This window comes from Ambystoma mexicanum, chromosome 6q (assembly GCF_040938575.1).
Source record: "Ambystoma mexicanum isolate Mex_15411 chromosome 6q, UKY_AmexF1_1, whole genome shotgun sequence".
Lineage (NCBI taxonomy): Eukaryota > Metazoa > Chordata > Amphibia > Caudata > Ambystomatidae > Ambystoma > Ambystoma mexicanum.
The window spans coordinates 304,157,608-304,171,353 of NC_090937.1; the positions used below are offsets into that span (position 1 = coordinate 304,157,608).

At 46.3% G+C, this 13,746-nt stretch overlaps 1 protein-coding gene across 17 annotated transcripts in view; it reads left to right on the forward strand.

Annotated features, from left to right (window-relative positions):
* The window catches only part of ANKRD17 (ankyrin repeat domain 17), a 2,430,147-nt gene that overhangs the window by 1,312,275 nt on the left and 1,104,126 nt on the right, over positions 1-13,746 (forward strand). For all 17 annotated transcript variants that reach the window (XM_069630806.1, XM_069630790.1, XM_069630801.1 and 14 more), the window contains one exon: positions 13,359-13,572. In XM_069630806.1, the coding sequence (XP_069486907.1) occupies positions 13,359-13,572 (214 nt within the window). The remainder of the gene's footprint in view (positions 1-13,358; positions 13,573-13,746) is intronic.

A 13,746-nucleotide genomic window follows, 5' to 3' on the forward strand; every position in this document is an offset into this window, starting at 1 on the left:
AAGGTCCCCAAGGCGAAGCAAGATTGAACCCGCCGTGAGTCGGGCCACCACCCGTGCACCCTGGGTGCTGGACGCTCTGGCCCACGCACACACCCTGGATTGCCAACAAAAGCGTCCTTGCATACCACTGGTGGCCAGGCAGGAACACCACATCCCTCAACTTCTGCTGGAGGTGCGGGCCATGCTGAGGAAGGGCGCCATAGAACTCGTTCCAAAGAGGCTTCGGAGTGTGCTCTTGGTACTTCCTTGTCAAGAAGAAGACAGGTGGTTGGAGACCCATTCTGGACCTCCGCCGTCTGAAGTACAAAGTTTCGGATGGTCACCCTTCAGCAAGTGCTGGGACAGCTGGAAGAAGGGGATTTCCTATCGTCGCTGGACTTGGAGGATGCCTACTTCCACATTCCCATTCACAAGGGACATCGCAAGTTTCTGCGCTTCGTGGTTCAAGGGCAACCTTATCAGTTCAAGGCCTCTCCTTCGGATTGAAGTCGGCGCCAAGGGTTTTCACCAAGTGACTGGCGCCAGTGGCGGCACAGCTGCGTCTACGAAGGATCCACGTGTACCCCTATTAGGACGACTGACTCATCTGAACGAAATCGAAGGAGGCCGCTGTCGCACACACGGCGGAAACCGTCCAACTGCTTACGGAACTGGGGTTCTCAGTGAACTATGCAAAGTCTTGCTTGGTGCCATCGCAATACGTGCTGTTTCTGGGCTCTCGACTCAACACAGTGTCTTGCCTGGCATCTCCATCGGAGGAGAGGATAGCGGCCATCCTGGGCAAAGTACAATGGCTGTTGACGCTGAAGATCGCAAGGGTGAAGTCCATCAAGTCCCTTCTCGGCATGATGTCATCATGCATATACCTCATTCGACTGTGCAGGCTGCGGATGCAGCCACTGCAAGGGTTCTTCGACGCCAGTTGGATCCAGGTATTGGGAAGCTTCGAGGACAAGATATCTCTTGACGAGGAGTTCCATCGAGCGATACAGTGATGGGGAGTCTGCATACATCTGTCAGCGGGCGCAGACTTCCAGACCCTACCTCATCAGGAGACAGTCACGACGGACGCCTCCCTGGAGGGATGGGGTGCGCACACTGGAGGTCTCCACGCAAGAGGCCTGTGGCTACCGGAGGAGAAGTCGTTGCATATCAAGGTACTGGAGCTATGGGCAGTGTTTTGGGCCCTCAAGGCCAAGGTGCTAAGGGTCTTCACGGACAAAACCTGCACAATGTTCTACATCCGGAAGAAGGGGAGCATCAGATCCCCAGCGCACTCCAAAGAGGCGCAGGACCTATGGCCCTGGGCCATTGCCCAGGGGATGTTCCTCGTCCTGTTGCATCTGACAGGAGTGAAGAACACCATCGCTGACTCCCTCAGCAGGGAGCTGCGCTCTTGCCACGAGTCGGAACTTCAGCAGGATCAAGTGGATCTTCTGTTAACTCGATGTTGCAATGCCCAGATCGATCTGTTTGCGACAGCAACGAACACCAAGTGCCGGCGGTTCGCCAGCAGGTTTCCCCACTGGAGAGCATGGGAGACGCATTTTCCTTCCCCTGGGACGGCCTGTTTCTGTATGCGTTCCCTCCGTTGCCGTTGCTACTTCGACTAGTCAATCAACTCATACGGTCCCGGTGCAAGATGATCCTCGTCGCACCGGCGTGGCCGAGACAGATATGGTACCCGGACCTTCTGGACTTGTCAGTGTCCCCTCCAGTCAAATTTCCGGCGGCCGCAGATCTTCTCGAAGAGGAGGTGCGATGCTGCACCAAGACCCAGGGTCGCTGAACTTGCAGGCCTGGCTCCTGCAGCGCTAGAGTTTGGAGGATACGATATCGCGGCGGAATGCAGAGAGGTGCTTGCCAAGGCCAGGGCTTCATCTACACTGAAATGCTAGCTTCATCTACACTGAAATGCTACAGACATAAGTGGAAGATGTTCGCGGTCTGGTGCCATGCACAGAAAATCGACCCTCTACGGATTACGGCTCCGCAGGTGCTGCCATATTTGCTGTCACTGGCCAAAGCGGGGCTGGCTCATGCCTCCATCCAGGTTCATCTGGCGGCTATCTCCCGGTACACCAGAACTCTGGGGCGGTTGTCGTTATGGTCACAACGCCTGCTGAAGGAGTTCATCAAAGGGCTTTTCCGTTCGTTCCCACCGGTGAAGGCTCTGGCCTCGGCATGGGAGCTCAATGTGGTGCTGACTAGGCTCATGGGTCCTCCGTTCAAGCCTATGCATTCTGCGCCACTGACATTTTTGTCGTGGAAACAGCGTTTCCTGTGGCCATCACCTCCGTATGACGAGTGGGAGAGATCCAGGCCCTTTCTTGTAAACCACCTTACTTGTCATTCCACAAGACGAGAGTGGTGCTACGGACGCACCCCTCCTTCATGCCCAAGGTGCCGTCGGAGTCTGACTTTCATCTCAACGAGCCCTTGGTGTTACCTGTGTTCTTCCCGACACCTTCGTCGCCAGCTGAGAGGACTTTGAACTCGCTGGATGTGGCTAGAGCGCTGAAGTTCTACGTGGACCGCACGAAGAGTTTACGGAAGACGTCACAGCTGTTTGTGAACTTTGGCCCTGTGAACCAAGGGAAGGCCCTCTCCAAGGCTTCCATTTCCAGGTGGCTCTCCGGCTGCATCACCCATTGTCACCAGTTGGCAAACCCAACGTTGCCTAGCCGTCCGTGAGCCCATTCGACCAGAGCAATGGCTGCAACTACGGCGTTCCTGTCTGGTGTGCCCCTGCTAGACATCTGCAGGGCTGCTACATGGAGGTCAGCACACACCTTAGCGAGATACTTCTGCGTCGACCGGGATTCTAGGGAGGAGTCCAGAGTCGGCCAAGCAGTGCTGCGCAACCTGTTCGCCTGAAGGTGGGCCTGGTGAGGAGGTGCTTAATATTGAGTTTATGTAATGCTTAATGTTGAGCCTTGCCACCTCTCATGGTTGTGCATGTGTGTACTGCTATGTATTTGTTATTCATGAGCATGTGAATCCATGCCAGACCCATGCTGGAGAAGGAACAAGTTATTTACCTGTAACTGTTGTTCTCCAGCATGGGTCTGGCATGGATTCACATGCAAACCCTCCGCCTACCGCTCTGCGGCTCTTCTCTTGGTCCTACTGCCACTTTACGTGATACCAAATCTGAAGATGGCTGCCAGAGGAGGGGCTTAGGTAGAGGGCAGTCATTGGCTGTGGTCAGTATGACCCAGAGAGCAGTGATTGGTTGTTAGGAGAAAGACAGTTGAGAAGTGAAACTGATTTTTTCTTTACCGAGGATTCCCAGTCTGACGACGGGGAATATTCATGAGCATGTGAATCCATGCCAGACCCATGCTGAAGAACAACAGTTACAGGTAAGTAACTTGTTCCTTAGGTTTACTGTAGTCAAGATGTCTTGCCAATCCACTGAAAGTAATAGTTGAGCAGCTTGTAGTAGGATGAAGAATAATAGCAACACTTTATTGGTCCCCCTTTTCAGGCATATGTAGTGCAGGAATTTAATTCCTTCCACGCTCGATTCTGTAAACAAACAAAGCTATCTGCTTCCTGAAACAACATAAATGATAAAGGCCGATTGGAAGGAGTATACCCGCTCTCAATACAGGAGCAAGTGAACTAATCATCATTGGTACCTCTGGGGTGGGAGCAATCCTTGTAAATTAACTTTAAATGAATGACTTTCCATTCTTGATAACTGGCATGGCAGCTTCTGCCCTTGCGATAAAATGTTGCTGCGCTTATCTAGCGGCCTTGGGCCCTACAAGAATTCTGAAGTTCTTCCTCTCGAATCCAGTGGTAAAGCGCCACTTTGAGGTGCTGTCATCTTTTTCCTCGTCACAAGCCAGTGCAGCCAGAGTGCAATCTTAAAGGATAGTTCGGGACTTTTTTTTTTATTGTCCCTACGGTTCGGCCATGTGTTTTTAAGCATAACTCGGTAGATCGTAGAAAACTTTCCTATGGACCTTACCCGACTTTTCGTCCATTAACGCACTCGAAATCAGCCGCCATTTTCTGATAATCTTATCATTTCCCCCCATCGCCCTGGCTCACCTGCTTTTGCGGCACTAAATCAAATCCCCCGCCCCTGAAACAGACTTTATCAAAACATTCATATTCCCCGCCTCTATCCGTGACGTGACTGAGCTGCGTAGGCAAACGCGCCCAGGCGTCTTCTACGCGACTCCACACAGAACCCGGAAATCAACACAGATGAGCTCACACAACACAGCGCGCCAAAATTGGGAATATGAAACTGTACTTTTAAATTAAACCGCAAGATTGTAAATTTGGTAAAGTACATTTATTTGACATCAAATGTTTTGAGAATATTCAGCGATTTGCATTTTTATTTGCTCACGTTCCAAAAAGTTCCTTTTTTCTGGCACGCGATGTTCCTTTGCTGTACACAGGGTCTTAGATCATCCCACAATACAGCGCCACAATTCGGAATATGAAACTGTGGTTTAAAAGCAAACGGCAAGATTGTACATTTGGCAAAGTACATTTATTTGACATCAAATGTTTTGAGAATATTCAGCGATTTGCATTTTTATTTGCTCACGTTCCAAAAAGTTTGTTTTGAGGCACGCGATGTTCCTTTGCTGTACACAGGGTCTTAGATCATCTCACAATACAGCGCCACAATTCGGAATATGAAACTGTGGTTTAAAAGCAAACGGCAAGATTGTACATTTGGCAAAGTACATTTATTTGACATCAAATGTTTTGAGAATATTCAGCGATTTGCATTTTTCTTTGCTCTCGATCCAAAATAGTTCGTCTTGAGGCACGCGATGTTCGTGTGCAGTATACAGGGTGTTGGTTTACGATAAAATAAGCTCTTCGGTCGCACTGATAATCGCATGGCTGTTCCAACAACGAGGCACTAGGCCACCACAACGGTCTGTATGTTGCATCTAGCCGTTAGTACCGCGTAAGGGCATACTTGTACTTGGCGATCGTCCCATAAAATGGTCAGGGTGGTAACGTTGATCACGCGGAGATGCAACTGGCGGTTGAAAAACCCATCCGCCGGTGTCTGGTACTCGTGACACATACAATAATGGATGATGTACCTGTTTGAAAAACATAAAAAATGAAATTAGTCTCACCATCAGATCTTTATTAAAATTATTCATTTTATATATTAGGGCGGGAAATTATTTCATAGCTAGGACAGTGCAACTGGGTATTATACGTCAAGGGGGGGCTGTAGGATACTGAGACAGTCCCCCAGTGCAGGGGTTGACAGGGAGGCAGTGCAGGTGGAGAGTGGAAGGGCCCAGGACCGAGGTCGCAGACAGTGGACCAGTTGTAGCAGGGGAGAGGGAGAGAGAAAGCAGAAGCAAAGAGGAAGGTTTTGAGGTGCTTCCGTAAAAGGAGATGGTTCTCCTCAAGATAGTGCGCGGTACAAAACAATATGCCACATAGAACGAACAAGTACAACTTAACCCGTCTTTAAAGCTACTGTATAGTAATTAAATTGCGGTATAAACTCATCTAAAGAGTTACTTACATTATATTTGCATTTTCCATTGTGTCTGTGCGTAGGGCAGCCCCGAAATACCACTACTTCTATGCCGACGTTATTTCTTCTAATTAACGAACATTAAATGGCTTTCGTTTCTGAAATTATATTCATTATCGTTTACGTTTTTGCACCACAACCCCAAAAAGAAGTCTTTCGGGATGGTCCCGGCCTGTCAAGGTCAAATAACAATAGAACCTTATACTGAGTCGTGGGCCATTCCGGCACCCGAGCAAAAAATCAAAGCAGCTGACCTTCACTTTGAACGAGCACACATTCCTAGTTAGCTACATTCAGTGTAAGGCCATCTCACAGGACTTGAAATTTACACTCCATCTTTGCATTTTGTGTGCGTGTATTTGCAGCCCCAGAGAACCATAAATACGGAGACATTCTATATATTTTGAAAAATGATTTATATTACTGTTTGGTTTAATTCAATGCGCAAATGAACAAGGTTGGAGAGACACATTGCATGTACACTGAGCAATCACTTTTATTTTCACAATACATAGCTACACATATTCAATGGGCCTGCGACATGAGGAGACTCGAGAGCAAAGTCATAGGTGAAACCCGGGTGGTGCGCACTACTGCACGGTGAAGGGAGGGGCAACGGTGGAGAGACACATTGCATGTACACTGAGCAATCACTTTTATTTACACATTACATAGATACACATATTCAATGGGCCTGCGACATGAGGAGACTCGAGAGAACAGACAATCAAATTACAATCATTTAAACCGTGATGTGTATTTCTCAATGAGCTCTTCTTTAGGTGGACATGGAACAGAGGCAATGTTGGGTGGCAATGCAGTTGTCCCCTGCACAGGTTCGTTCACAACTCCATGTATGTGCCTATCTAGGACATCAACAATAAGTCTCTCAATAAAGTCATATTGCATATCCTCAAACACTGGTTTGATAATCCATTGTTTACTTCTTTTAGTGAAGGCCTTATTGTAGCGAAGCGTCCCTAAAGTTCCGGTCGTCCTACTTTGTTGACGGCCAACATTATGGTTATGTGCCAAGACCGCTAGAAGAGTCCGATTTATCATGCCCTCCATGCCAAAATGCAATCGTTTTGGCCTGTACTTTAGGCACATATTGTGGAACACCTCCAAATCTCCTGTGTGGCAGAATTCCGTGAGTCCCCTCAAATCTCTTGTTATAGTTTTATCAAATACAATCTTTTCAATGGCTTTGTGAGTGGGTGATGAAGTAATCAACCACTTCTTCTTCCGTGCCTCCTCTGTGGACAAATGGCCATGTTCACAATTGTGGAAATGTTGGTTTGTGTTCCAACGGTGAACGTTGGTACAGTGTAGCATTACTGACCGCCATTTTTCCAGTAGAATTTCCAACGACCCTCCACATGTTTTTGAGCTCCACCAAAGATGGTTGCTGATTGACTTGGACCACTGTGAAATACCTTGCATATCTTTTTTTTTACCTGCAACCGACATTTTTTTGATTGTTTTTGCAAGATGCCAAACGTCAAATTGGTGATTTATATTTTTGTACTCTTCTCTCATTGTCTTGGCAATTGAAACGTGTCTGTCCGTGGCTATCAGGTCGATCACCATGCCCCGCGATTGTAGTTCTTGCAATGATGCTACAAAGCCAACTTTCTCCATGGCCACTGAGGATGTACTTTGTGACACCTGCACGACCACCGAACTCACAATTTTCTTACTTTCCATGTCCTGAAAGTGGTAGGTGCAGTACTTGGCTGAAAATCCTGGGCTGTCGCACTGTCCATCACCGGCTAGCCTGAACCGTTTGCCCGCGAATGTACTATCAATAGACATTTTTTCCATTCTCCAAGCTTCGCTAATGGCTGGAAATAGATAATCGGTTTGGTATTTGTAGAACTGAGTTTTCGCAATGAAATGGATTCCCGCAAACTGAAAGAAAGACTCTAACTTTTTAAAACTTGAACCACTAAAAAGTGCAGCCGCTGCACAAAGTAGATTGCCTGCTGGCAGTTGCCCCAGCATGGGTTGTGCAGACCATGAGAAAGGATGATATTTTGTACAGGTGGCATGTATTTTAAGGTTAGTGCCTCGAATTGCACGAGTCACATTAATCAATGGCTCCCCACATACTTCCACACCAACCGAATGCCCACATTTCATCCGAATAATAATATCAATCAAACAACTATCGAATACAATGAATTTGGCCTCTTTCCTTATACTGTCATTCTGCATCCCAGCTGGTTCGGCCTGTAACGTTGAGGACATGTCACTCACATGAAAGGTTGAATCTCTGATATCGTCTTCCGCTATGTTCAGTGATATTGATGGTGTTTCATTGTCGTCCACTTCATTCTCTTCCATTGCAACATCTGTTCCTTCTCCGGCGATGGGTGAATAAAACAATTTCTTCAACTTTCTCGCGGTCTTAGTTTTTGCGGGTGTGGATTCTGTGAATTGATCTCCGACTGCATCCGAACTACCAGGAGGACATTCACTATTAATGGCTGGTGGTGGTATAGCTCCGTTGTCAATCACTTCATATTCTTCCCATTGGCACGATGCATCTCCAGTCTCAAGTCCCTGCCAAAAGGTTTGACAAGCAACATCTCTCGTTCGCTTCACTGTCTGTGTAGATCTAGTTCGTACACCCACTCGCAACTAGAGGACAGATTGGAAAAGGGATGTTCAGTTTAAACACAACTTACAGTATTGAACTATTAACAGTGAAAAACAACATAATATAGTGACCAGGACACTAACCTTCTTTTGCTTTCTTTTCTTTGAAACTTTCTTGCCTCGAACTTCAACATCAGGACACTGTTGCTCCGACTCGTGTGTGCATGTCTCCACTTCCTCTTGCGCTGCAACGACTATATTTTCATGATAAGCACATCCATCACGCACTGACGCTCCATCGACTCCCTGAAACATAGAACTTTCATTAGTATGTATAATAATATCGAAAACACAAAATGTACTTGGGGACCAATACACACGTACATCTCAATAGCAAAACACGAATGAACGCTTTGTGTAGAACATTCAAACGACAATTATTCACGCATTGTTGATCTAGTTAGATGGAACTGTCAAGATCCATACCTCGGGCTCCTCATAGACTTCCATTGATGATATTATTGAAGATGATGCTTCAGTAACTCCCTGAAACACAGTAATTGCATTAGTATGGTTTTCTATTTTGTTAAAAAGAACATAAACTTTGTGCAGGCGTCAACGGCTCATCTAAATAGACCTGCACAAATGATCAGTTGTCTAAAATAAATAATGGATATGTAAATATGATTCGATTTGCTCGATCGTTGGAAGTGTCACCACCCAGAGATCTGCATCAACTACTAGGGGTGATGTTCTTGTAGAAGAAGTTCCGTCATCTCCCTGAAACATAGTACTTGCGTTAATAAAGAAGGAAGTATAGCGGATGTAATCACGTCATATGATTTCGCTTGATCGAACTGTCAGTATCCATACCTCGAAATGCATAAGAACATCAAGGGACGATGTAACTGCGGTGCACACTTCTGCAAGCTGTTGCGCCGACCCGTAACTGCATGCTCCCCCTTCTTCCTGGACTAATGCTCCATCGACTCCCTGAAACATAGGACTTTCATTAGTAATGAACACAATATTGAAAAAAGAAGACACATAGGAGGGCGACGACAGAAGGACATATCAATGGCTAAAAACGAAAGAAACATTGTGTGTAACAATCACGCTACAAGAATGCAAGATCTGATGATCTCCATCGATGGAACTGTCCGGAAACGTACCTCGAGCATCTGAGTGACATCAACGGTAGTCGTCAATACGTTGGACTCCTCAGCATCTCCCTGAAAGACAGTACTTGCATTATTTTGGATAACAATAATTATAACTGAAAACAAAGACTAGAGGACGAGTACAAGGGTGTACCATTAGGTAAAATAATTACACGATAAATTAAAACTATTGATTTACATGCCTAAAACAAGTCAGTGGCAGAATAGCCAAGTAAGATTACCCGATAGGCGCTTGAAGTGGCTGATGACTGCAATAACGACACAGATGGAGAATCTTCCGCCTTCATATTGAGTGGATACATAAATGGGGAAATTATTGTTAGCTAATGCTACACACTACCGCAAGGCCGAGAGATAAATACGTAAACTTGACTCGCCAGTGGAGGGATGTGGACGAATAGAGTGGGAATAGCGGTTGAGAGCAATTTTCGCCTCGCTCGCGGTGTGTTCTTCTTTATTAGCAATGATGTGGAGTACATGTCAGAGGTAAAGTGCCTGCTGCAGATGCGGTATCGATCACCCCTCTTGTCCGCAAAGACTTCTAGGACTCTACTTTCAAGCTCAGACGGTGGATATCCGCAATATCAGACCCATTCTCTTATCTGATCTATTGTTTTAGGGAAAACATGCATTATAGTACCTTCAGATTTATTATGGGTCTTCGAAGGGCAACCGCCAATGGAACAGGCAGGCATTGTGGAAAGTTCTGAAAAGTAAAGATCAACAATTCTCTATGAATACCAATGTAAACTCAGAACATGTGACTAGTTCCTTGCATGTACTGTCTTGAACGAAAAGAAATTGGACGCAAAATGATTATGGTACATGGCCTTACCTTGACGAACAAACAGTTAGATGCAGGGATCAGAGTAGTTTCTTGTCGTAGAACGGGGAGCAGTTCACAGGTTGCAAACTGACGAGTTTCCTCGAAGTGGTCACGGAAGTTCACAGAGACGAAGAGCAGATAACCAGCACCTTCACGGGTTGACTAGCAAAGCGCAAAGAAGTGCTCATTAGAAATATGAAGTGGGTTATAAAGAATTCGAAACAGGGGTGTGTTTGTGAATGAATGACGTGTATATGTCGTGGCATTATGCGGTTTGCAGGGGGCCGTCCAGCGTGAGGGGGGATGCTTGGCAGGATACACGGGGTCTGGAGGTAGACATGGAAACAACAACCCATGCTCTATAGACCACTTTGAAGTGTACATGCTATTTGGCACCTCTTGGCCTTTATCGCTCCCTGACAGCTCCACTTGCCAGCACAAGTACCCCGGTGCGAACTGCCTTTGATAGGGCGGGGGGTGGATTGGGGCGGTGGTCGTGCAGACAAGACACAGGAAGACTTGTGAATGGAGACACACTTATGTGGATTGCAGGGGGCCGTCCAGCGTGAGGGGGGATGCTTGGCAGGAGACACGGGGTCTGGAGGTAGACATGGGAACAACAACCCATGCTCTATAGACCACTTTGAAGTGTACATGCTATTTGGCACCTCTTGGCCTTTATCGCTCCCTGACAGCTCCACTTGCCAGCACAAGTACCCCGGTGCGAACTGCCTTTGATAGGGTGGGGGGGGTGGATTGGGGCGGTGGTCGTGCAGACAAGACTCGTTTGCCGCAGGGCCTCACCAAGGAGAGGCCATCTAATTGCATGTAAGAGGCAGGCTGCAGGATCTAGTACATGGAAGGCAGGGGGGTGAGTTTATAAATACCTCACCCTCCCAGGAGAATATATGGTGCAGTTCACCCTGCAGACCCTGGATGCCTAGGCAGTTAGTCAGCAGCAGGCTGGCCTGTGGTGGCAAGGCGGCACGGGCCAGAGGGGGTCATCTCTGTACCCGGTGCCCAAAAGGATGATTTATTATGATCAACCATATTGATTATTTACCTATAACCATGTTTTGTATCAATAAAATCCAACGGCCTTCCTTTTATTGCCAACGCTTGAACAAAGTGGAGACACACTAGATTCATTTAAAAAATCAAAACAACCATTGTTAAAATATATGTTGGGTTTTATTTTAGATCTTAATTTCAATTGAACATAAATAATAAACATTACACATTGTAAAGTTCCGGTTGCAGCACATCCAGGGAAAATCCGCGGTATTGTCCACTGTCGCTGGGGAAATGTTGGCTAATGGCAAGTACCGCACAGGCAGGTATTACTCTCCGAACGCGGTGTCCGAGCCTCCCGTGAAGCCACCAAGTGAAGCAACGATAGGCCACCAGCCTGTACCACCTGTGAAAACGAAAGATGCAAACTGTATTAAAATGACAAAACTTTCTTATCACTGTCGATTCAGGTAAAAAATGTCATTCTGCTTTGAAAAAAATTCTATCTAGAAAATGCACAATATGGAACCAATTTACATGCATTCGAATGATATGTAGATGTCATTTTATATGTGGGAGACGACCATGACATAGTAGTGGCATCACTGACATCAAAACCAGAGTATACTTACTCGTTACTCGGATTACGCGGACGAACAGTGCCGCGAAGTTCGTGCATAAGCACCATCATCATCCTCAACACGGTCCGTGAGAGGCAGGCTTCCCTGAACTCTGGCAGCTCGGTGATGCATTGCGGACTTGGCTCGCCTTCCGAAATGTAGGCCAAGCACCCGGAATTTTCACGGCAGCAGCAGTTCTCCTCCTCAGTTGGCATTAGCTCGCACCGATTGCACGTGCACCAGGTGGAGACGCCGTCCATGCGACATGGTCCAGGCTCTTCATCCGTTGACTGGTCCTCCCAACTGCCGTCCGAATCCCCATCGTTTTCGCGTGCTTGCCTTTCCAGTAGTTCCTCCTCGGTGTACTCGGGCTCGTACATATACGGCATTATTGTAGCCATTGTGTGGTAAAGAAAGTAAAATAATTTACAGAGATGGTACAGGTGTTCACAAGGCCTAGAAGCGGCGAAGGTAGCTGACCAGAGCACAGAAACGAGTCACAGAATACTCAAAGTAACACAGACAGAGGAATGGAATCGAAAATCTGCTGCTGTGTGTTGTGAAACGGTCTGTTTATACTTATTGAGGAAAGAGGCGTCCTGCCATTTCCATGGCGACACTTCATTAGCTGAGGCGCAGCGATTGTTGACACGAAACGTGCTTTGGCGTTGGGAAATGGGCGGTACGCGTCTGCTGATGTCAGGCTCAGGGGCGGGGGATTTGATTTAGTGCCTCAAAAGCAGGTGAGCCAGGGCGATGGGGGGAAATGATAGGATTATCAGAAAATGGCGGCTGATTTCGAGTGCGTTAATGGACGAAAAGTCGGGTAAGGTCCATAGGAAAGTTTTCTACGATCTACCGAGTTATGCTTAAAAACACATGGCCGAACCGTAGGGACAATAAAAAAAAGTCCCGGAACTATCCTTTAATGTCGTCTTCTCAGCTCTTAGTCATAAATACTTTAGGCCAATGGCTGCTTTCGGCATTCCATTAGTTTCAATATTTTTAGTAGTGACAGTCACTTCAGCTGGGGGTGGGGCGGACTGCTACCTTAAGATGGGGCACTCCTTTCTACCAAAAGTAGTTGCTGAATTCAATATTCTTAGGATAAGCTTCCTGTATTCTTTCATCCTCAATGTCCTTGCTCGACTGAGGAGTCTTTATAAGATGAATATGTGGGAGAAGGACATCAGTTAGAAGACAAAAATATTTCAGTATACTTCTTTCTGATGAATTGAGTCTTACTACACTTGCTTGATGCCTACCAATCCATCAATAATTGTATCTTGTTATGCTTGTCCCGTGTATGTCCATCTTTTTTATAACAATAGTGACTTTTAGCCTCTGTGAGCATTCTAATTGTGTTGTAAACATCCATTCTCTGCCTGGATGATGAATCTACAGGAAGAAGTTGGTATCCATTTGGTAGAACAATAACAAGATGAAATAATTAATTTTTTCTTCACATTTCTACAACTCTCCCATTGAATGCAATTTGTTGCATATTTTTTAAAGCACTGTTAAGTGTTTTTGTGTAACTGTAACTTGTGGTTTGTGAAATCTGTATCGTTTCTCCACAGAACTGGCAGCAAGCTGGGTATTTCTCCTTTGATGTTAGCAGCCATGAATGGCCATACTGCTGCGGTGAAGCTGTTACTGGACATGGGCTCGGACATCAATGCTCAAATAGAGACCAATCGGAACACTGCTCTGACATTGGCCTGTTTTCAAGGAAGAACTGAAGTGGTTAGCCTACTTCTTGATAGAAAAGCGAACGTGGAGCACAGAGCCAAGGTGAGGCAGTTATTTTTTTTATGACTCCTACAAAATCAATTTATTTTTTTACATATGCCTTTTATGTACATGCCAGGAAATATTTCCCCCTTGTCAGACTTAGACCTTTGTAAAATAGTGATCATAGCTTCTCAGGTTGGTGATTTTACAGCTGGTGCCATTGGTTGGAAGGTA